Source organism: Manacus vitellinus, unplaced genomic scaffold, assembly GCF_001715985.3.
Source record: "Manacus vitellinus isolate BGI_N305 unplaced genomic scaffold, ASM171598v3 scaffold_5_pilon, whole genome shotgun sequence".
Classification (NCBI taxonomy): Eukaryota; Metazoa; Chordata; class Aves; order Passeriformes; family Pipridae; genus Manacus; species Manacus vitellinus.
The window spans coordinates 28,813,189-28,839,108 of record NW_021940682.1 but is presented as its reverse complement, the minus strand read 5'-3'; the positions used below and the strand labels follow the sequence as shown (position 1 = coordinate 28,839,108).

General features: G+C 39.0%; 1 protein-coding gene across 1 annotated transcript in view; it reads left to right on the top strand.

Annotated features, from left to right (window-relative positions):
• NAV3 (neuron navigator 3) overlaps positions 1–25,920 on the top strand; it is a 384,858-nt gene that overhangs the window by 182,239 nt on the left and 176,699 nt on the right. Inside the window, exons 3-4 of the mRNA XM_025895950.2 lie at positions 20,885–21,002; positions 21,714–21,766. Of these exons, the coding sequence (XP_025751735.1) occupies positions 20,885–21,002; positions 21,714–21,766 (171 nt within the window). The remainder of the gene's footprint in view (positions 1–20,884; positions 21,003–21,713; positions 21,767–25,920) is intronic.

The window sequence follows — 25,920 nt, the reverse complement described above, 5'->3', positions numbered from 1 at the left end:
AGTGTTATAGTTTAAATCATTACAATTGCTGTTGTTTTTGAAATGTATTTTAGGGGCAGTGCAATTGAAACCCACTAGGTGTTTCTCCTCATTAATGGTGCTGCACTGGCTTTAAGAGCCATTTGGGGAACGCAACAGGTGCCAAAAGGAAAGGGTTTTCTGGCAGAATTGCAGAGATTGAGCGGGCTACAGGAAGACAGAGGTAATTTTTTTTTAATCTAAATTTCAGATTTTAAAAGGAGATTTAGTTTTATTAACCATATTCCTTCTCCTTAACAAGCTGAGATGCTTTGGACTGTTCCCTGTTTTTCTTTGGGAGACAAAATACTAAGCTTTTATTTTTGTCAGCATTTTTTGAATATGCCGTGGTATTTGGGACTCTCAAGCACCGTACCCTGTCTACTTTGATAGTTAAACAGGCAGAGTTGTGGACAAGTTCAAAGGCTGAGAAGGGATTTTTATTCGATAGACCAGCTAGCCAGTTTTTAGGTTTTTCTCACAATTTTTTGCCAGAATTTTTCCTTGGAAAACATTTCACAATGTTTATGCCCCTCTTACTCTTTCCAAAAGTATTTCTTTCTTATTTGTTTCATTGTTGACATTAAAATTTTTGTTTGTTTTGGTTTTCATCTCCATGTCTGCAGCACTTCCCTTTAGGAGTTGGAAATTTTCATCATTTCCTAATATTGTGCCATTTGCATAATCAGTGTAACAGTCCATATATGGAGTACTCAATAAGTAGGAGCATAGAACTGAATTTCAGTCCTCTATATAATTGGTAGTGGATTATGTATTCCAATTTATTAACTACTAAGTTTCAGTCTACCATTAAAAATTATTTCTGCCATAGGGAAAGATTAATTTAAAATTAATTCATAGAAGGTCATTGTCCAGCAGAACAGTGTTGTACACATCAGCAGGGATTTGCTGATTTTCATGTTAAGAAATAGAATAACATCACAGTAATAAGGCTAAAGTAGACTGGGGTCTACCTCTGCCTAATGGCAAAATATCATTCCCTGTTAGTTGATAGATGCTACAAATGTAAGCTAGTAAAGATTCTGAAACAGAAAACTTTAAAATTAACTTCTACTGATTATCAAAGTGTTTTTACTTGTTTTGATGTTAAAAATGTAATAAGGCAAGACTGTAAAATTCCTGTTATCAGTATGCAAATGTGAAATATGTTTCCTATTATGTACACTCTATGTGATATTTCAGAATCAGAAATCAGGTGATTTTACATGGTGTGAGACTGATTTCTTGCTTCACGTTCTGATCTCATTTGGGACAGTTTTTTTCTTTTTCTGGTTGCTCTGTATTCATACTTACAGAATCACAGAATCACAGAATCTGCTCAGCTGTAAGGGACTTACAAGGATCATTGAGTCCAACTCCTGGCCCTGCACAGGACCATCCCCAAGAGTCACACCATGTGCTGAAGGGTATTGTCCAAACGCTTCTTGAACTCTGTCAGGCTTGGTGCTCTGGCCACTTCCCTCGTGAGCCTGTTCCAGCAGGCTCTAGGTGAAGAACCTCCTTCTAATATCCAACCTAAACCTTTAGTGACAGAATTTCAGGCCATTCCCTCAGGTCCAGTCACTGGTCACCACAGAGAAGAGGTCACGAGGAAGTTGTAGGCTGCAATGTCTCCCCTTAGCCTCCTCTTCTCCAGGCTTAGCAGACCAAGTGACCTCAGCCACTCCTCATACAGCTTCCCCTCAGTGCCCTTCACCATCTTCATTGCCCTCCTTTGAACATTCTTGAATAGCTTAATATCCTTCTTCTATTGTGCACACAATATTGAAGGTGGGGCAGTACTAGATCAGAGCAGAATGGAACAATTCCCTCCCTTGACTGGCTGGTGATGCTTTGCCTGATGCCCCCAGGACATGGTTGGCCCTCCTGGCTGCTGAATGTGACTGCTGAGTCACATTCAACTGGCCACCGATCAGGACTCCCAGGTCCCTTTCCATGGCACTGCTTTCCAGCATCTCATTCCCCAGTCTGTAAGTACATCTGGAATTGCCCCATCCCATGTGCACAATCCGGCACTTCCTCTTGTTGAACTTCATAAGGTTGGTGATTGCCCAGTCCTATAATTTGTCGAGGTCTCTCTGCAGGGCCTCCCTGCCTTCAAGGGAGTCAACAGCTCCTCCCAGTCTTGTGACATCTGCAAACTTGCTTAGTATCCCTTCCAGTCTTGCATCCAAGTCATTTATGAAGATGTTGAAGAGCACAGGGCCCAAGATGGAGCCCTGTGGAACCCCACTAGTGACAGGTCACCAGTCTGATGTTACCCCATTCACTATCACCCTCTGTGCTCAATCCACGAGCCAATTGCTCACCCCCCACATGATGTGTTTATCCAGCTGTGCGCTGGGCATTTTATCCAGAAGGATCCTGTGAGAGACAGTGTTGAAAGCTTTGCTGAAATGCAAAAAGATTACATCAACTGGCTTCCCTTAATCAGCTAGGTGGGCTACCTTGTGATAAAAGGAAATGAGATTTGAAAAGCAGGACTTTCCTCTCCTGAAGCCATGCTGGCTGTGACCAATCACTGCATTATCTTTCAGGTGTTTTTCAACACCTCCCAGAATAATCTCCATAACTTTACCAGGCGCTGAAGTGAGACTGACAGGCCTCTAGTTTCCAGGGTCCGCCTTCTTGGTTGTCTTGAAAATTGGGACAACGTTTACCAGCTTCCAGTCAGCTGGGACCTCTCTGGATTGTAAAGACTGCTCAAAAAACATTGAGAGAGGTTTTGCAATGGTATCAGAAAACTCTTTGAGGATTCTGTGATGAATTTCATCAAACCTCATAGCTGGAGCAACAGATGTTGCATAATTTCAGGGTCAGCTGGGAGCTGATCATTCTCACAGTCATGGTCCTCCAGCTCAGGGTACTGACACCCCCTTGGTCCATCATCCAAGTTGAAGACAGAGGCAAAGTGTTAAGCACCTCTGTCTTGTCACCCTGTTTGTGAGGTGAACATCTTCATCCTATAAGAGGCCAATGATATTTTTATACTGCCTATTGCTATTAATGTATTTGAAAATATTCTTTTTATTGTTCTCCACTTTTCTGGTCAGCTTGAACTCCAGTGAAGTTTTGGCCACAGGAATTTTCTTCCTACAGTGGCAAGCAGATTCCAAGCAGAGAATCTGCAGGAGCTCTGATAAATTTTAACATCATATTTAATGAGATTCTGGGTTGTAGTATGTTGTGGGAGGTTTGGGAATAGATTTATTCATATGCCATTTACGTACCTTGTGGAACAAAGTTGGTTATCTTCTTTTATACTTGATTGGTGGTGGATTCACCATCCCTGGAGGTTTTTTAAAAGAGATTGGATGTGGCCCTTAGTGCCATGATATAGTAATTGGAGTTGGATCGGGGTTGGACTTGATGATCTTGAAGGTCTTTTCCAACCCAACCTATTCTATGATTCTATGATTGTGATGTGATGCAAAAAGTAATGTTTCATATCTAAAATAAAATAGTTTTTTAATAGGGTATCATGAATTATACTCTGGATTGTTTAAGTTGCAAGGGCAAATACATGTTGGCTTAAGGCACTTGTTTAGAATACGCTATGGTCTGGCCTGGTTATAGGTGCCACATATTGTTTTTCAATCTGAAACACTTCAGTGGTCAGCATAAGTGGATGTCGACACAGCCTATTCCTCCTTGGCTGTGAGTATATCTCGTATAGCTCTTGCCCCATGTGAAACACCCTGTAACTGAAATTATTTATGGAATCCAGATTTTACCAAAGAAACCTTTCCAGATTCTTTCTACCAAAAATCCAAGTAATGAAAAATGCACCACTCCCATAGTACCCTAAGATGCTGCTTAACAGTGGCTTTTATCGTATTCCTTCCATTTTTCTCTCTCATTTAGACATTTGAGTGACTCTTTTAAGAAGCAACCACAGATTGTGTGCAGTTTTCTTGTACACAATGTAACAAACATGCAGCAAGAACACTACGGTTCCTGTTTGTCTCCAAAGGTTGTAATTCTGAAATGCTCGTTGCAATTTTTCCTTGTGTAAATAAAATGTGTGCCTGGAAACAAGTGTTCTAGGAAACAAGGCTGGCAACAATTTTTTCAGTAAATTATTGATTTGTTCAAAAAGTTGGCATTGATATTGAATAGATCACAGTTTATTGCAGTGATGAGTAATGATATATACAGTTTAGGTCAGACTTGGCAGGATTAAGAGCAGCAATAGCACCAGATAAGATGATTGTCACTCAGTGAGGGCCCTGGAGAGGACAGTCAGTCTAGTGGGCCATGGGGAACCATGACTGCTGGAAGGTGAGGTAGAGTTGCTGTGACTGGGGATAGCTTCAGCCCCTTCATTTGTGAGAACTACAGGACAGTTTAGGCACGTGGCACAAGGGGAAGCATTTTTAAGGCTATGTTAATTAATGTCAAAATATTGGCCTGAGATAGAGCTGGCTTAGGATCAGAGGAGAATGAAAGCAATTTATTGTGTTCATCTGTATATGTTCTGTGTATGTTGTATGAATGTATTAATAGTACTTGACATGTTTATGTTTTTATATTTAAAGGATGGGTAGCTCTAGATTAAGTTACTGTGGTCACTTTATTTCTCATATCTAGTTTTTATTTCCATAGATGGAATAAACTGAATTTACTAGAAGTGGTTGACTGCATTTCTATGCTCTATTAAGTTATTAGACATCTACTTAGATATGCATTCTTACTTCTCTCCCCACATCAACTTCTTCAGTGTGATAAACCCCCAAACAGAGCTCTTGCCACATTATTGTTCTTGTTCTTGACATTTTTTCCTGTATTTTTGTTCCTAGCCTTCAGTTTCTACTAAATATGTGTACACTTATTTGAACGTGCGACCATCTTGTTTGAAGCAATATATGTGCCAGGCCTGGGATGCTTTTTGTTTATGCAGGTAGAAGAACAAAAAGAAGACAGGGAGATAGTGAGATATTTATCCACATTACAGGAGTGTGGCCCTCCTGGAATAATTGCATCTCTGTGAGCTCCTGCTTTGCAAATTCCTGCTGTCCCTCTGCAGGAACAATTCAAAACAGAACAGATGTACTCTGTTCAGTCTTGTCCCAGTAGAAATCAACAGATATATTAGCACAGATTTCACTAAAAGTAAAACTGTGAGGAACAGTATCTACTGCGCAGTTTTTCTATAGATCCTCCTATTCTACCTATAAATATGTAGCCAGATGCCTCCAGTCAATCCCAAAATTTGAGTTTAAAGACAGTGGTGCACTACAGGTGGGATTAGTCTCACTAGTTTTTGTCCTCTGAAAATTAGGAATTTAATTTAAACTAGTCCTCTAGGTTGCTTTCCTGGTTTTTGAAGGGCATCTTCAAAGGGGAGTTCATTCTTCTTTTATTAGGCTCCTGCTTGGGTTAAACTGCTTCATAGTTTCCTGTTTCTCTGGGTACAGACTGCTGATGGAGCCTAGATGCTCACCTCAGGCTAGATGCCTGCCTTTTGGAAGAAAATATCTTGTTCCTAAATACTACTGACTTTCAGTGATTAGCCATATTTATTTCCATACCAAACAAACTGGTATGGAATATGCATATAAAAAATGAAATATGCATATATAATTAAATATGTAAAATCAGAAATATAACAGCATAGTTATGCAACGTGTATATTCTTTTGATATATTCCATTGCAGTTAATTGGTGCCTTGAGTGCTCTGAGCCACTGAGGTATCAGAGCAGCAGAGGTCACAAAACTGAGTTAGGAGTATGTGCCATTGTTGGATGCAGGTCTGCTTTTCCATAGGTCTCTTCCTGTGTAAGTCCCCACTGTTAAAGCTCTCCTGCATCCTCTGTGCCATTGAGCTCTGGGATGAGTGACTCGCATGATGTGGGGGCAGGAGGTGACATCCTTTCCCCACCATGATTAGTCACACACATCCTGTACCTCAGTGCTTCCCCAGATTCACCCTGTGGCCTCAGTGCCATCCCCTGTCCCAAGAGCTCCCTTCTCAAATTTCACTGTGCTTCTGGGAGTGCAGGGCTTTGTCTGCCTGCCTTGAATTGATTTTGATGCCTGGCAAAGATGACAGTGTTAGGGAAAGCAGTTCATTCCACCTAATTCCACATGAAAAAGGATTAGGGCAGAGCAAAGTTTTGAATAGCATTAGTGAAGCAATTGATCCAATATAGAAACAGGCCAGCTTTTTAAGTATCTGCAAACAAGACAGAGCTTCAGATACTCATTAGGACCATAAGCTTACAATAAGCTGTGATGAACATTTCAATTTATGCAGTAGTGCCAAGGGGGGATGTGGTTGGTTGGTTTGTTTGTTTGTTTAGCTCCAGGCCCTACTTCTTATCCTAAATGTAACAATTCTTTTGTTTATATGTCGTCTTCAGTGGAGCTATTTCTGCTTTCTTGTGGTATAGGTAGGAAGATGCCAAACCCCAGAAATTTTAATGAAATATCCAGCTGAAAACAGATTAATGTGTTTTAACTCCTTTGTGAGGAGAAGAATGTTCCTTATGTTTTGCATCAGTATATGCTGCAGTTGGATGTTCTTAATGGAAGCAAAGAGGATCTTACCTGTACTCGATAGCATAACATTGGGTGTTCTGCTGGTAAACAAATTTACTGAAGTACATTGCCAATTCTTTGGTTTGAATAGCCGGTAAAAAAATCAGATTTTAGTAGGTTATTCCCTGCAAAAGGAAAAAATGAGGAATTTTTAGATGCCATTTTCTGCTTTACATGAACTCAGGACACCTTTCTATCTTAATATGGAAAATACCCAAATAATCTGGGGCAATCTCCTTACGTATATCCCAAGATTATTTCAGCCATAATTGTAACATGAAATGTTTCTTTATTCTGCAAATCGATACTATTCAGGTTGTTCTGTGATTTTTGTGGGTTTTTTCTGTGGTGGTTTTTCTGACCCTGAGTTTTGAGTTTTGTCTCTCCTAGTCAGCTCATTTTTCTTTGTCCATCATCTCAACAAAAACAATTTTCACAGTCATTCTGCCAAACTGATTTGAATCCCTGAAAAGCCTTGCATTTGCCTTTGCTCCTAGAAAAACTCTGTGCCTATCTGTCTCTTAGAGATATACCTTATCTCTTAATTTAGAAATATCTTCAGAAAGACACCTTAAAGGATATCAACCTTCTCTCTTAAGGGAGAAAGCCATGATGAGAGCTATGATATAAGGCTCTTTGGTGAAAAGATATCTTCTTTCCTGACTGTTTTCCTCCTTAGTTCTCAATATTTCATATCATATAAAATACTCTCTCCTTATGTTAAGATTTACAACACATCATACAGCAGACCTATATGAGTCAGTGGACTGTTTTTAAGGCATCTGTGAAAAATAGTTGAAAAAATGCTTACCGTAAGTACATTTACATTACTTTACAGAAAACAAAACTGCTCTCTCCAGACTAAGAGCAGTTTACTCTTCCCAAAGCTGAGTATAGAGAGTAAGATTAAATGGCATCTTAAAACTTAAAGATGAATGAGCTAGAGAGGAGAAGCATCATTAAGAGCTTGTAGGTACAGAAGGAAAAAACCAGGATAAATACTATTTTTTAAAGGTTGCTGTTTTAAGAGACAGAGCACTTCCAATGGGCTCGCACAGGAGAGCTGAACGCAGAGACCCTGCATCTCCTGGATCCACATGAACTGCTTTAGGGTTTAAGAGGCCATTTCTGCTTCAATGGACACATGGGCAGGTTTGGAGTGGACCAGGCCATGTTGTGTCTGTCATGGCTTTCTAAAAACTCCAGGATCATAGTGACAAGAGACCAGAGCCAGCGCCTTCCAGCCAGGAACAGAGAACAGCCTAAAGTGACTTTACAAATGCTTTCAAGGAACATTGAAAACTTAGGCAATGGAAAAACCCCAAAACTCTTTGTTGCTTTAAGCCTTTGTTCTGCCTCCTGACTTTGAGTGAATAAATACATGAAGTTTGTTTAGAAGTGTTTGGGTTTCCCTGTAAACAGTGATTCTACCAGCTTTCCACAAAAAAGGTTCACTTGTGCCAAAGTCAGATGGTCTGGTCAGTTGAACAAACCATGTAAGAAACTGGGCAAGCCACAATTAGTTTGAGGTGTTTGCACTGCCTGTTCCCATGAAGGACACCAAGAGGGGTGTGTACATAGTAAAGGACTTGAACAACTCTGCAAGTTGTGCTCCAACATCACGCCTTCTCTAATTTTTGTAGCCTCTCTCCACATGGCTTTGCTATTCCTTCAGTTGTTAGATTCGTCATTAACTCTGCTTTATAGTGTATATTCAGTGATTGAATATGTATAGCTAATACAATTAGATGATAATCATACTATCTACCTGTGGATTTAAGAAATTTTCTCAATTCTTGGCTTTCTTTTTGGGTCTTAGGATCAATCCATCCAAACTGTAGGTCTGGTGTGTTTTTTTTTAGAAAAAGTTTTGCCTAGTAACTGCTGAAGGATCATGTGTGAACCTCTCATGTAAACTTAAATGCCAAAAAAATTTGTAAACCTTTGTTTTGCAAAGAATGGACAACATGCAAATATATTTACATGCTATTGTTTTTAAATAATCTTTGCTTCACATCAGGGGCATTCAGATGGGTTCCCTTTTCTGTGGGCAGTTTTGTGGTTGAATATAATTGCAAGGCTGATTATGCAGTATTGTCATGTGCCCTCTGTATCTGTGTATCTGCCCTCTGTGGCTGCTGTGTGATTAGAATTTGGAGCATGCTAACACAATTAATTGAAATATATTGTCCTTAAGATAATTACTTACAGGACTGTGTTGTACCACTGAATATTATTATGAGCATTTTAAATACCATTTTTAATGGCTTACAATACAAGACCCTTTATCATTTGTTTGCTAGAGTATGTATTTTACTGCAGTATTTTCAGACATTTTACAGTGTTTCTTGGGTATCTAAATCCTGCAAGCTTGTTTGACATGTACCACAGTCACCTGTTTTGCACTGTGGTGTAAATAGCTGTTTGTAAGAGAATGCTTCTGCGGATTTGAAGTTGAAGGAATGCAGTACATTCATTTACACAATAAGGGGATATATAATATTTTGGAGAAATGCATTTAATCTATCCAGCTGAGTTGGGATTGTTTTACTACAAAACCACAGACTAGAGAAGCCATTTGCCCACTTTCATTCTTCTTTAATGTATGGAATATCTTTTTCAGACTAAGAGACACAGATGAAACTTAAGTGGTTCAGCAGACTATAGATCAGAGCTTAAAAGAGTTTTACTACTTGGACTCAGGAATAATTATTAGGCAGATAATGCCAATACCATTATAACCTGTAATAAGATAATGACAGTAACATAAAGTGAAGCATTGATGAAGTATGGAATTTTATTCCTGATAGTGAAGTAACATGAAGCTGCCAGAGAGGGTAAGAACAAAGCCATCTGGTGCAATGTTTGAGAAGCCTTTCTGTGGAACTACACAACTCTAGAGGTAAATCAGTTTCATAAAATTTCAAACTTCACTTTTGGGAACTTGAAGTTCCCAAATGCATAAATTCTTTAAAATAAAATATTAAAAATGCATTAGGGTTCTTTATGTTTTCAGGAAGTTCCTCCGAAGCATTTCTCCTTACATTTATATCAAAATTACATTCAGTAAGTATCATTAAAAAAAGGCAATCCTCTGTTGTCAGAAACCTTTAGGAACAACATTAAATTTAAAGAATTTAAGGAAAAACTTGTTTTAAGGACTCTTCTATTCTATACTTATGTTATGCACTAAATAATGTAGGAAATGGTTGGACTTTTAACAAAGGATATCCTCTGTACAGTAATTCCTGAAATATGACCTTCCCTCCTCCCCCGAAGAAATTATGTTTCTCTGACCTACCTCACTTGCATTTTAGGTGCCTATATCCATCATTCTCATCCTCAGAACTCCCACTCAGCAGCTGTCTATTTTGGCAGCACTTGTATTCCATCCATAGCCATTCCAGTTTTTTGCATTAAGGATTTGTACAGACATGAAATCGTACTTCTGAGAATGCTCAGAAGCTGCATTGGCTTCACAGACTCAAGCATCATACCAGCCAGGTTTATTTAAAGGGCAGGTGAAATAAGCACCTGCCTACTATAAGAAGAAATTAGAGCTGGAAAAAAACCCAGCCAAACAACCCAGCGTTTCAGAATGAAATATTCATTATTCATCAGCAATAAATATTTCCTGTTAAAAAAAAAATTAAAAAAGCGCTAACAAGTTATCTTTATTCCTAGTTTATCAGGGAGTTAGAAGGTTAATGAGAAAGGTTGGAAAAAACCAGTTTTTCTTGTTCTAAAAAAGTAGAGAATTCCCCAAAATAATACTCCACACGCCTCTGAGTGCTTAAACAGCTGTGTGGACTGTCTTGGAGTGCCAACCTTCTCAGCGCTACCTGAGGAGCTAGTGGTGTCATTAGTGCTGTGCAGCACCACAGTCCAAGAAAACAACTGAACCTTACATGAGATGGGACACAAGGTGGTAGGTGGCTGGATTAGAGATTCATTTGAGAGGAGATATGATGCTCCTTTTACTGGATCATTTCTATTTCTTACATTAGTGGGACAAAACACAGAAAGGCTCTTGGAAGAAAAGGCTGGACAACAACCACCTCTGTCCAAAATGAATGCTATAATCTCTAGCCAGCAAAGTTATTTGTTTGTGTTTTCAGTGACTTCCTTTCTTCCTCATCTGCTTCCTGCTCACAACTTCCCAAATCTTGAATTATTTTCTGTGTAGTGGTGTGGCCGCAATGAGAGTATCTCCTTCCTAATCCTTTACAGAAGCCTTTAGTCCCAAGGGGTGATTCTGTGGGAGGTAGAAGATATGGATTTAACTAAATTTAAAGGCAGTGACCCTTTCAAGTGAGTTAGTCAATCCTTATCCTTCATTTCTAGTCTGTTATCCAAGACACAGTGTATCACCAGAATGTGTATTTTAAAAGGAAACATAGGACAGTGAGTGAAGACTTGTGGGGTGTGGAGAGCAGTCCCTTGAGGAAGAGGGCAGTGGGTGCCCTGTGTACAGCCAGTTGTGAGGACCCAGAGAACAGACCTCAAACACAAAAGCACTGTTTTGTGTCATAAAAGAATGGGTTTTCATTTTTTTCAGAGGTAAATCATGGCTGAAAAAATTTTGAGTCATGAATCACATATTCATGTGATTATTCATGTATTATTTTGGGGGGTGCTGTAGTCCTAAAGAAGTGTGTAGAAGAATCAAAAGTTTGGATATCTGTTGGAAGGTTTGCATGGGACATCGAACAGTGAAGGAGACTCCCCAGGTCAAAAGGACCTCCCTCCTTGAGACACTACCTCTTCTCATGTGAAGTGCAGCCAAAGCCTTCACTAGAGGTGTTGAGGCACCTTTTATAATAGAAAGGGTGTTGAGAAAATTTTTAGTAGGAATCTAGAACCATTTTCTTTCCATTGTAAGATCCTTCTAAATTCAGTTGTGTTACAGAAGATGTATGTGAGACACATCTTTCATTAAGAAATGAGAGAGATTATAATAGTGAATCTCATTTGGGATGAAAAGTTTTCTATTGTCAAAGCTATGATAAGATTATTACCTTCTCTTTGTTGTTTAAGAATATTGACTGACAAAACTTACTTCATGCATAAAATTTGTTGTGCTGGATGATTGTAAATTTAAGAATTATTATAATCAGAATGGGCAGGTCCTTATTATGGGCAGTGCTTTCAATGGTGATCAAAGGAAAAAAGGAAATGTCCTGAAGTGGTATTCCTGTTGTACTGAGCTATGTCCTTAGTCTTCCAAGTCCTGAAACACTGTTTTACATTTCTTGATCTGACGAAGTATATGTGTAGGCTGTCATCTGTGTAAGCATAATTTAATTTTCCTAAGCTTCAGCCAGGTAGCAAAAGGCAAAATGGTTGCACACACATGACCATTACTATACTCACATTCACCAAGAAGACCTGTTTTAACAGATTAATAACAGTGAGAAAAGGCTCAGATTACTTACACTTGAAATCATTAACCTATTTACTTAATAATTTTGTGTGACCTTTAGCACCTCAGTGGTGTGCTGAATGTGTGCAAGACATTTATCACTATTAAAATCATAGAGTTTGTGACAAACAACTTTAAAACATCAAAGCCCAGAGAAAAATTAAGCTAGAGTTAAAATGTCTTGTTATAAAATATGTAGCTCAGAAAGCAAACAGTGTATTTTGGTTAGTTTGATTTTCAGAGCTATTCTCCCACATGAGAAGAAAACAGACAATTCAAATTAGTCTCTAAGCCTCAAAAAATCCTGAAGACTTTAAAGTTAGTTGCAGTCTTACAGTCTTATTTACTACTGTTTTCTCACAAGAAAAGAAGAAATGTATGTCTTAATATTTTTGCATCTTTATATATCAGAAATTTGCCTTTCCACACTTAAAAAGAAGTGCTGGCGAAGAGGGTTATTTTGATCCCCAGGCCAAGTTCTTTAATGCCAAATTGCAGTGTGGAAAGAATCTCCCTGTTATAAATCCTAAAAATGAGCTTTGATGGAAAATCTGGAGTAGTGTCACAGTGTCTCAGCTCCATGTAAGGAGCCCCATTGCTGATTTACAAAGGCAGGTGTTGACTCAATCCAGGAATGGTCTGTTTGATACCAAGAGTGGCTTTTTGCTTGTGAACAAAAATAAATCAACAAAGTAATGATGCTTTTGTTCTCTGAATTACTTCATACTTTGTAGGTCTGAGATTGTAGAAGTCTTTTCTCCATTCATCTGTGTTGCTGTGATATTGGTGAACTGCAAAGGAAATCTGTGCAAATTCAGTTCATTTTTCCCTTTGCAGAAAATTTAACTCTGCTTACTGTGCGTTTCTTCATTCAAGTGAACACAGGACTGATCATGAAACTTATCCTGGAAGTGATAAGACATTTATGAGAAGTAGAATTCATACAAGTTTAGAGCACAGGAAGTTTCATTCAAGGGAATGGAGTGGGGCCTCTGGTATGGAGTGTCACCATTGCTATCCTGGATGCCCAGACAAGTAAAAACATGGCTTTCTTTTTATCCTTCTTCCTTTGGAGAGTAAAAGGTGCTCCTTCCTAAATCAGCTGTTTCTTCTGCAGGAGTTCTGTTTAGTCAGGAACTACCACAGAGAGCCATGCTTCAAGCTTTGGGCAGGCTTGGATGATGTTCAAGTGTGGGTGCACCTACAGGAGATAGAGGGATTTTCATATATTTCAGTTCATTTAATTGTATTAGAGAATTCTGGTATTGTGCTTTTAATCAAATTACTTTCTTCACACATCACTACTATCAAGACAAAGCATATGCTCCTCTTATATCTGTCACTACTATAGCATCACATCATCTTACAGAAGCATCTCTGTGTGTCTCACCACACAGGACAGTCATCAGCTCTTTTTATCACATACTCCTTGCCCCCTCACTTCTGGGACACATTTATGCCAACATTAGCAGGAAGGGTTGCTCTGTAGGAAAACTCAAGTTTGGTACTTAGGAGCCAGCATCTAAGGTACACATTTTGGGGATGGAGAATTACTTAGTTTGTTCCATGGACTAAATTCTGGTTAGTGAATGGAGTGCATTCATGCTCTTGAAGCACATCGCTCTGTTTCTTTTTACGTGAAGAGGATCTTTGATAGAGCCCAAGTGGTAGGATCACATTAAGAATCACATTACTTATTTGAACTAAAATGGTAAGATACCTTCTGAGTGGTGTCTCTAGGTGTAACACTTATGCCCCCCAAGACATCCTGGTCTTCCTCGCTCTAATAAAATTATCTAAGATATTAGTTTTAATCAATGTTTTACATAAAAACTACATTGAATAATAGCTCCCATATTTTATTGTACTTTCACCAAATGGGTGCTGAAATGTACTTTAAATATACAAAAAAAAGTATATGTAAGAAATAGTTCCAAAGTTGTACAGACAAATATATGGAGTATTTATAACAGAGAGTGTCAAGGTTGACTCCTTTGGAGGATCACTTTGTGTGGGTGTTACTTAGTATTGTCTCCTGATAATTCAGGAAGCTGAAGGACAATGTTGATAACCGTGATGGTATTGCTCTTTTGAAAAGTATTGCTTCCCTGCAGCACAAGCCTGAAGAGAAGCAGCTGTCTGGTTGGGGTCCCTGAAGCTGAAGGATGAATATCTGGCTCCTTCCTGTGGTATTTTATTGCCATTGCACAGGACTGAAGAGTAGGTGTAGGAAGCCAATAAAATTATATGATTAAACTGCAAAGCAAATTGGTATGATTCTTTACAAAGGGTGAACAAGTTATTTTATTCTATAAAGAGTTGGATTTTTAGCTGGGCAATATACAAATTACTCAGCTAACTTTACATGCAAATACACACAAATATACACTCAAAGAAACTCATACTGTTACCTTTCATCTGGCACAGAAGCATCAAAAGTCTTGACCCTATGCCATTGGTGAATATTGGCCTCAAATACACGTGTTCAATTAATTCTGAATTGGAATTTGGGAATAAATGAGTGGAAAAGGAACACAGTAAGTCAGTACTGTTTCTTCAGTGATTAGATCACAAGCTGTAAGTGGAACTTGGAAATATAAAACAGCCTCCTTAAAGTTCAGTAAGTCATCTAAAGCTTGCCAGTGACTGCTGAAGAGTATTGTTTCTACTAATTTTCTTAGCTGGGATTAGTGGAGTTTTGTTTAATTGTGTTTTTATCTGTAAATTACTGAGTAGTGTTGATGGATACATGCTGCTATTTACAAAATAGAATTGTACTACAGGGATTCTGACATTTTGGTTAATTGGCATGTATCCCTCTAAGTGGTTTCTATTCCTTAACTCATAATTGTTCTCATTTGCTCAGTGGGATTCAGAAACGGGGTTTGTGGAATGTCATTTAATACTTATTTCATTTTGTTAAATGAAGTGCATTAGCTTCCATCTTGCCTATAAATTAAGTCATTCCAGTTTCATTTTCTGGCTATATATTTTTAATTGTGTAAATATTTTTTTTTCTTGTGTAATTTGCTTAATGTTATGGAAAGTGCCACCCCCCAGACCCTAGCTTTACTTCATAGCAAATGAGTTGCAGTGTGTTTTCTATAGTCGATTAAATCAAGACATAAATTGAATGCTTGATCTGTCTCTTATGGCAGTTTAAATGTGAGCCATTGTTTTCCAGGATAGCCTTTTTCCTTGCTAAGTGGAGGACTGAAGCTAATAAATTATTCTTTTGCATCCCAGCAGCATAACCTTCAATAAGAAAATATTTAAAAGGTCAGATCCTGCCTTCCATTTGAGTTTTCCTTAATGTATAGGCAGTAGGAAGGAGAAAGGCATCTCATTGCAATCTGATTTTCTCACCCTATTCTAACACTACTCAATGTGTTGCCCAGCTCTTTATAAATACAAACAGCTTCAGGGACACTCCAACATGTGCTTTGCTACCCACAATTTATTAGCCAAGAATAGCTATGTTGAAATAGAGTTGTGGTCATGCCCTCTCCTTTGGCAAATCCTCTTCATCAGGGACTCTGGGACTGTTATGTAGGCTCTATTGGGTATTAAGCATCCAGGGTAGGCCAAACACTGGAAAACCTTGTAGGAACTAGATATGCAGCCTTTGCAGGCCATTTTGTAGCATACTGGAGAGCAACTCATCAATCTCTTTTTCTTCAAGCACAATTTGAAAGGTGTCTATGGGTGAAAAGCTCTAACTGCTATCAACTATCAGTTGTCTCCAATGGCAACATTTTATGCAGAGTAAATACAGTACACTAGAAAGTCATGTAGCACTTTTATTGGGTTAACTATGCCATATTTCCACTTTGGCTGACTGTTAAAATTCTAGTCTTGGGCCTATTTAATAGTTCCATTTTCTTTTATTTCTTTTTTTTTTTGTAAGGAAAAAAAAAGGAATTGTGAAATGTATTCATATAATCCAAACATAGGATGAAAGACAAACTCCTGCTATGCCAGAAAGTAGTATTGTGTATTGATGTGAAATATTGTAACCCTGGTATACTGCTAGCAACATTTGTTTTCTTTGGTAATATATAGTTTTTTCTTCCATTTCTCCAACACTTGTTTGCCACAAGACGAAGAGTAAAGAAAAATCTGTGGGAACCTTGCTGTTGCCTACAGATTCTTTTTGGGAAATGGAGTTCTTAAAAAGCCTCCCAACCTCCAAAGGTATTAAGGTGACATTGTGCACAGAAGAGAGCACGAGAGTGAGTACTGGTGGACAGCATTTCAATTCTTCCTTGCTAATAAATGAGGATTCAGTCATCTCCTACAGAGTATTTTAAAGGACATGTGATGAGAACTGGATACTATCTGTTTATTCCACATATCTAGGAAGGACACTTTTTCATATAGTGGACAAATATTTTAATATTTTTCAAATATAACCTATGCTCCTAAATGGCATGGAAATGTGTCATAAGGTCTTAGTATAACTCACTTGGCAGCAACTGGTGTTCTCCCTAAGTAGCAGCATTGGTACATGAGTGAGTGACACAGGCATACTCTAAGAATGGAAAGCCGTCTTCTCGATAGCAACAGGAGACCATTTTCAGAGCTGAGTCTCCATATTCCACAGCAAACAAACAAAAATATCTGGAAGGGTCCCGATTCTTGGAATATGCATTTTCCCACCAAGCCTTTTTATAAAATTACCTGATAGAAAAGCTTATAGAAGAAAAGATTTTAACTCAGAATATCTGGGTTGTATTCCCATCTCTGTTTGCCCTTGAGTGAGCCACATCAAAAAGCAGCCTTTATGCCTCAGTTTCCCCATGTCTACAGAAATAATAAATAGAAGAGGTGATCTCATTTATGCCTGGAAAGCACGTTGAGCTGATTTAGTGGAAGATAGTGACAAAGTGTCATGCGTTATTATTGCAATAGGCTGCCTGCACTTCTGAAACCCACCTGACATTTCCCACTTGGCATTGACTGTGGGTGGTAGCATTTCTGTTTTAGTTTTAAAGAGGATGCATTATAGCACTGCCTGATGTATAATTACATGGCTTATGATTAAAGCATTTTCTAAGAAAGGCAGTTACCTGTGAGATCCTCTCTCTTTTTCACTTCATTAAGCTACTGCATTATGAAGTGTATTGCTTCATTACAGATCCTGCCAAGCAGCTCTACTGTGCTCCTTGTAGCTACATGTAAAGTATCGAGGTGAAGTTCCTAACTATATTTGGGTATCAGAGTTTATTTCCTCTACTCTGTTGAAGGTTGGTATGACGAGCAGTTGAGGAATGCTGGGGGAAACCATTGTTAACATGAGCCGGCTGTGCTCGAGCTCAGATTGCCCAGCTGAATCCTATTTCATGTTGCAAGCTGTTAAATCACCGGTGCTGGGATGGGGCTCGGATCCCACGAACACAGGATCAGGTTTGTTCTGTTATTGTGTTGCTGAGACTGATCCTTCATGTCACAGATAACAGCGGCTATCCTGTATATTGTCAGCAGTCAGAGTTTAGCATTGGAGTGGAATACTCCCGTGTCAGATGTGCCTGTAAAGCAGAGTGGTAGGAGAGGAAGCTTGCGTAGGAAGTGAGTGAATCAGCAAGCCCAGCCCAGTGTGTGGCTATAGGGCAGGGTTACTGGAGTGCCAAAGTGGACAGGAAGTACTGCAACAACTAACCCTCATGTCTGTGTTCCTCTCTGAAACAGCCTTAGCATAGAAAAATCGAAGATAAGAGGTTTTTGGGGAAATACTGCTGCACAATTAATGCAAGGTGGCATGATCTGCTGGTTCTGAAAAGAGGGGTAGCATGCACAGCTCCTCCTTAGAGCTGCTCAGCACCCAGTGGAAGGGGAGCACCTGTAAAAAGCAGACTGCTGCATGAAGTTACTGATTCTTTATCTTCTGTTCTGTGTGAGTATTGTCAATGACAATGCACACTGGAGCTTTATGTTTTCCCAGAGAGTTAAATTTTATGAGGTGCATAATTACATTGAAAGGGGGATTCTCTATTTCTCATTATACTTGCATCAGAAAATTTAGTGTAAACAGATTATAGTGGATGTGTACATTTTTATAATTTCATGTGTCTCTCTACATGCTTTTCATTTTTTATGACTAATTCCTGAGCAGCTGGGTTCCCAGAAATATGAGATTAATGAGAAGGGCATCCTATGGGGAAGGGGGGAGGGGAAACAGAAGCAAGTGGTACTCCCTACAGAAAGAGAGGAATTAACACGTGATATTCCACTGCCAGCTGGGTGTTGGTTTGCTGTATTGTCTCCATCAACAACTATTTGCCTTTTTGATTATTTTTTTTAAGAATACTTCTGAAGTGAAAAAACTACTCTTTTAACACTGCCTCCACCCAGTACTGTTTTTCTACCATTGGATGACTATCAAAATGCTGACCATCAGAAAAATTTTTGTATTATGTGGATTATCAACCTTTGCTTAAAAAACAGTTTACATTCTTTATGCTTATCACTTTTAAATTAATGGAAAAAGAAAATTGCAAAGGGGATGGATGGTTCAGTGAAGCCCATTCTTTGAATAGTAGACACTCGCATAGCAGCTGCTACAGTGAAATTTCCTTGTCTGCTTAGTGAGAGGATAGTTCAAATTGTAGTCAGAATTAGGACTGATACACCCAATTATGTGAGGGTGTGACAAATGAAAAAGGAAATGCCTACTAAAGTATTTTTATTTGTAATGTGAAACTAACCTAAAATAATACTAGTGGAATTAAAATCTGTATGTTCCAGTGGATCAGTTTCATTGGAATACAGAAAATAGTTCTGCTTATAGTAATAGCTCAGAGAGTATTTTTGAGACATTACTTTAATAGAATGACTGAAGCCGAAATACCAGTAGTAGGGAATATATGATGCTATGGGTGTGGTATGCATCTTTATCATCATGATTTCATATTGTACTAAATATGTGTTTTTACAATCTTTAGAGACCCCACATTAGAATTCATTATATATGGTTATATAGTTGAAGAAATACTTTTGCAGCTACAGTTGACTTTAATAAAACATTTTAATGGAGCCTTTTATGTCACTCACTTGTAATAGGGAAAAAAGAATATCAATCAGGTGACTGAAGTGGACTTCTGGGTGCATCAGGGAAATTAAGGGCCCCACTGAATAGCAGCATCCTTTGGCTATGGGGGAGCTGAATCCACTTCCACAGTTTAATTCTGTGGAATTATCTAAAGTTCTAAAGCTGTCAGAGCTGTGGCAAATCAGCCAGTGATCCATCTGCAGGAATAGGGGAAGAAATCAGATAGGCCAAACAAGTTAAAATTTTCTCTCTTCTGAGAAAGAGGGAGAAAATCTGTGACAAAGTTTCTCACGTAGCAAAGGAGTCCTTAGCAGGGGAACATGGGCTAGGTGGTTATACTTTTGAGGGGTGAAAAGCGGATGATGGTCCTCTGGGTAAGACTCTGGGAATTGCATCCATTTTCCCACCCTTACTCTACTGCAGATTTCCTAGGTAAAATAAGCAAATAGTTAATGGCTTTGGCCTCTGTTTTTCTGTTCATGAAATGGGTTTCTGACACCTTCCTCCCAAGGATCTATGAGGTTAAATAAAAGGATGTTTATAAAGTAAGAGGTGCAGTTTCAACATTTTCAAACAGTATTCTCAGCAGAGAAAGACCCTTAGTTGTTATATTTACTCAAACAATGGTACTGTCATACATATATGCTTCCTCTCAGTGGCAACATCCCATGGTAGTCAAAGGTTCTGTACAAGTTCTGTTTTCTAGAGTGAGGAGAGAGGTCACAAACACCCTGCAAAAGGGAGCCAGAGCTGGCTGCCAAGGGCCACTGGTACCCTCCATCTGTGTGACACCTCCTGCCAATCTCCACTAGTCTGAGCTCCCTCTGTATGCTGGGACACCCCAGGATGGTGTGAGCACCTCTTGGAGTGCACTATTCCTTCAGTGTAGAGGTGAAAATGTCTGTGCCTCTTATCTCACCCTAAGTGAACCTGGTTCTGCTTGTGTGCATGCTGTAGGTGTTGCCAAATGCTCTGTGTACATACACGCCTTATAAAATGCCTTCAAATTCTTTCTTCACCTCTTCTCTCCTCACTTATTTTGGAGGAAGATGTTCAGCTGGTCCTTTTCGACCTTTTGTTGATAACTGCCATTTTTGTGCTGCCTGTTGCTAAGTATTTGGTGCTCCTCAAACTCATCCTTCCCCCTTCCACTTTAGGAGGAGAAAGGACACAGCATATTTCCAGAATATATATACTCTAATTCCAGTGATAAGACTACTGTGCATCTGGTGCTCTCAGCCTCCTCTGTGCGCATTAGAACACTTTGAACTGTAGGCGAGTGGATGAACAACCTGTCCCTGCGCAGTGGGGCACAGTGATACTGCAAAGTGTTACAGAGGCATCCCCAGGTGCAGGAACGCCAGTGACAACCTCATGAATCCTTGCCCAAACACAGGCACATTTCTCTGCTATCACTTTCTCTTAGGCAGCCCCAGAGCATGAAAATTGTTGGTGGGGCATGTGTAGAGGTAGAAGTGTGGGAGGTGGAATTGCAATAGATGTGATTGATTTACAACAGGAGTTTCCTTTACACTCATAAGGGGAATTTTGCTTGGTCACAGCAAGTCTGAAGCCTCATGAAACAGCCTGAATCATTTGAAGTTAAAATAAAACAGAGGATAGCAGGGGGAGGGGCATGGCAGTTTTTTTTTTTAAAAAAAGGGCAAAAAAAGCACATTAAAATTGTTTCCTTTGGTGCTGACTTCTTAAATGGGAATGTGATCCAAAATAGTTCTGGTGTGCAAGCCAACATTTGTTTTAAAACTTTTTATTGTCTTCTTTCCTCTTTCCCTTCTTCCCCTTCTTCCCCTTGCCCTCCCCCTCTGCTCTGCAGATTTACACTGACTGGGCTAACCACTACCTAGCAAAATCTGGCCACAAGCGGTTGATCAAGGATTTGCAACAGGACATTGCAGATGGAGTTCTGCTAGCAGAAATCATCCAGATCATCGGTAAGACCAGGGCTGAGGGAAGCACTGCAAGCTGACTCCTTGCATGGGGGAATATATAATTCAAATTGAACATATTTAATAATAAGATGAACCCTGAATAATACAATTTGACTGGGTCCATATGTCTCTGATATTTGTGTAGTTCATCCATGTCTTAATTAAAAAATATGTTTCTGTGAGCATGTTTGGAAGTTGCTGTTTAACCATACTTTAAATGGCCAGAACTGTATCTTACACACTTTGAATTGTCAGAAATGAATGCTCCATTAAACCATATGTCTCCCATGTGTGCATTTTGTTAGTTGGAGTGGCTCATACTTTCTGGGATGCCTTGAAACTGTATCTTGACCCTGCAAAGACAATTGTGGAAGATTTCATGTCAGCAGTTATTTTGCAGGGGCTGAAGAATTAGCAGCGACCTCCTTCACACTTCCCCCTTTGCATGATTTGGCATGTGGAAGCAACTGCTGCTAACAAGAGTATTGTTACTGTACGACTGAGCTTTACTTAGAAAGGGGCTCTGTGTCAACAAAACCCTCTGCACTTTATTGCTGTGTCTTTTCTGCTGTTCTGGGTTTTTTTTCTGTTTGGATTTTTTAAATTTTAAGTTTTTCGGGTTTTGGTTGGGGTTTTTTTGATCGGGAGGGGAGTGGAAAGGAAAGTTTTATCTCATTGTTTACTTCTGCTTTTCTTCTCTCTGTTTTTGTTTAGCAAATGAAAAGGTTGAAGATATCAATGGCTGTCCCCGGAGCCACTCTCAAATGGTAAGAATAAAATTATTTTTAGTTTGTGTTGGCACCACTGCACTTTCCTGATATGCTTCTTAATAGTGATTTATTTATACTATGAATATTCTGTCCCATGTTTACCATAAGGTCCTAATTCTCATATAGTATTCCTGATACTTTTTTTCCATGCTTGTTTAGTGTTTGTCACTTCATTTCTGTGCTCACTAACTTTGGACCTTGAGATAACCTGGCAGCAAAAAAGTTCTAATTAATCCAGAACTACCTTAGCAGACCTGTTGTAATGATCCAAATAATTTCATTTAACTTAATTTTTAAGGGCGGTAAGTCCAAGAACAAATTAAGTGGAGTCTTTGTGTCTGGAAAACTGATTTGATGAACAAGACTTGCCAAATTGTTTTTAAATATAAATAGCTTTTTGGATTGTCTACTGTGAAGTCCAGTTAGATGCACTGACTCCAAGACTTTCAGAAATAGCACTTTAGTCATATGGCTCTCTGAGCTATAGCTGGCAGCTGCCTAAAGACTTTTTTAATACTCTCAGACAAGAAGCATTTAGTGACTATGATTCATATGGAGTCTTATTAATCTTTTACTGTGTTTATGGCAAGTCAACTACATTTAATAAGATAAAACCAGCTGAGAAGGCTGTATAAGCGACAGGAACAAAGTCTGAGCCTCAGTAACATCACCATGCATTTGCTGAATCATTTGCAGTTCTAGTCATGTTCCCCCATGCTGAGGTGTTTGCCTTTCTGTTACCATTCAAATAATACATAAATAAGGTGCATGGTTGTTTAGCTGGCAAAGATTTTTGAGTACTATTTGGATGAGCTTGCGTAGTAGCAAACTGCTGAAACTGGGCTTAAAAATGGGAGTTGAATAGAAAAAAGAAGTGCATTTGTTCAGTGCATTTTTAAAGGGGAAAGGTGTTTGCAGCTTTTTCTGCAAAGCTTCAGGAGGTAAGGGGAAAATTTTTGAGTACCAGTGAACTGAATAATGGGATCTTTCGGTTCTTACTGTTCAGAAAATGTCCAGGTTTAGATTAAGCTTTTTCTCTGACTTTCAGGCTTTTTGAACTGTCCATAGAAAGAATATGTGCAATTTCTGTAATAATAGTTATTATTTTAATTAATCACATTAAACTAGAACCTAGTGACCCTGACTGAAAATGTTGGGAACTCCAGCGTGGAACTCTAGTATTACACACACAAATCAAGAGATAATCAGTCTCTACTTTAATCATGTTAAAACTTGCCATTTCAGACAGGCAAGACAAACAAGAAGAGACAAAAGCACAGAAAAGTGATATGATTTTCCAAGGTTATGTAACTGGTTTATGGCCATTTAGGATTGCTTAGGGACCCACCAATCTGATGTCTATCAAGCTTCATTTCCATGAGAGAGAGACGAGCTGCAGAGAAGTCTCTGTTGCACTCTAGCAACATCTGCATCTGCAAAACAACAACACTGGTGTACGTTCCTTGTTGATAGTTGCATTTTGATGTGGCATGGGGATTCTGGATTTCTTCTCTAGCTCTGCTGCTGCTGCTATGGGAGAAACAGGGTCAATGAATGCCCATGCCACAGCAGTACCTGTGGGAATCCCTTTGTGTCCATCTTCTTCCTCCCATAAGCCCATCTCTCAGCTCAACCAGACCAAAGAATATTCCTAAGTGCTCTGGGTTTCAAAACAGGTGCTTCAAAAACTCCTCTACGTAGTCATACACCAGTGTTTGTGCAGAGCCTAAAGTGTCCCATTTAGGCACTTTAACTTAATAGTAATGTATTTATTTATCCTTCTTTGACTTCATTTTCCTGCATTTTTTTATCTCTACAGACTGATTAGGTTATTTTCCTGCCTTTTGACATGCTGATTTCTCAGCTGAGCTAGGAAATTTAAAATGTACTGAAGTTAAAGTAGTTCAAGCTTGTTAGTTTTTCCTCAGTGCATCTCAGAAACCCAAAGTTTCTGAGTCTGCCCTCCATTTGTTGCCTTTGGGCTGTGCAGTTATCTAACCTAGGCAGTGGCACAATTTTGCCAGATTTTCAGGTAATTTCCCTTAGCAGTGCTCAGTTTTGTCAACCCACTCAGTGGTAGGGCAGTTCTCTTCTTGTAGCAGTGGACTCCTATGTGTTGGTAATATGCACAAAAAAATGTAACAGTGATCAAAGTTAGTTTGCATGTTTGAGATGCACCAGTATGTAGCAATATGTCCAGTCAGGATTTGCCAGAATATCAGCCCTCAAATCAGCAACAGTCAAAATATTACTGTGGTATGTTTGTTAACCATTCATTCACCACTTTCATTTTAACATTTTTAGTTGATAAAACTAAGAATCCCACCACCCTCTTTTTGCAAATGTTTTCATAATCCTTGCTTTCATAACTTGCAATTAAGAAGAAATGTTTTCTCTATTCATCTGCCATTTGATACCCTTTCCAGGAGGTTATGTGTAAGACATTTTATTAGCTTAAAAAAGCTAGAGGGCACTATCATGGATTGTCTGCTGCTGGAAATACTTGATATTCTCTCTGGATGATATTGATATGAATTCATAATTAATCACTACTCATATTCTCAAATTCTATTCCGCTCACCATTTTGTTTTCCTCTTGTCAACGGCATCATCTTTGAAGTGATTTTTAAGGCATCTCAATTCAGCTATTACCTTAATTGGTAAACATATTTTAATGTTTAATTTAAATGTGTATAAAATGCTTAGAGTTTAGTTTTCCCTTAGTTAGATCTATTGCAATGTCTTGCACTCCATGCTCATTTTGGCAGCTTTATATAAAATACTTGCAGACAAATTGAATTGGTTCAATAGTTCCAAGTTCATAAAAACTAAAAACCTGTGAAGCCTAGCAGCATCCAGTTTGTGCATAGTTAGCTTTATCATGATTCTCATATCTGTCATTATGCTCACCTGTTTGATGTTCCACACAGAATCTGAGAACTTGAGATGTATTGAGGGATAAATTATTTCATATTCAAATCTCAGAAGTTTTAGAAAAAAGGCAGAAGAATGCCAGAAATCTTGCTCTATTCTATGAGACTGAAGAAAAGTTGTGTACTTTAGCAAGAGGAAGGTGGAGTAAGTGAATTAGTCTCTACATAACCAGGGAGCTTTTTATGTGATAGAGAGAATTTTCTGTGACATAGTGGGTGAAGAAGTGGGTGAAGCCTAAAACTGAAGTAGGATAACATTACTATGTATATACTGGTAGACATTGCTTAATGTGCTAGATGTGCTTTGTAGTGCTCCTGGAGTCCCATAGAAGCCCCCAGTGGCTCCATCTCTGCTTATATGCACGAGTTTCTCTCTGGAGAAGGGCAAGGTTGCAAGGGGATGAGGTGCATGCAGATCTCTTCTTAGCAGAGAGTCAGCCTGTGGACAGGATAAATAGGTGGAAACTAGAACTGCTAAGTGTGCCACAAAGTGTATGTGCCCTTCAGACTTCCTCTGACAGGCATGTGCTGAGCAGACACTGTTGAGTAGTATCCCCCAGCGTCCAGCAACCCCAATATCCAAGGATGAGAACATCAGCATTGGCATTCTGTGTTTAAAAATTGCTTGTGAAAAACAACATAATTCTGTATAAAGTAAGCATTGAGAGTTCTACTAACACCCATGAATTACATGTGAAAATATGTGGGTTATGGTTATAAGTAGCTCTTTGAGGACTGGGAAGCCTGAAAATATCATCCCTATGTTCACTGTCAAGTGGGCACACATGAGAGCTCTTCCTACCTGCACAGCGTTGAACTCTCTAAGAATCTCCTGGGTTTGCTGGTGCAGCTGTTGGTGAGATAGGCTGTTTGGATTCAAGATATACTTTCTGTGCTTCGGAGCAGCTCCAGATGAGCCTTCTACATAAATGTGACACATTGATATATATACAGAAATTTGGCTAAGTGTAGAAATATAGTCCCTTGGGAAACTGGGAATTCAATCTGAGTTTTGAAAACTAATCCCAGCTCCTTTAATATGCAGGCCACCTTCTTCCTGAAGTGACACCTTATGACCCCCTCTGACATCTGTATTACCCCCTTTTGTTTAAATTCAGACTGTCACCCTATGCCTATCTGTGGTTCTTCACAGATTTCACAACTGGCTGCTTTAAGAGCTTTGTGAAAATATGAGGGAATAACAGACTATAATTTTGT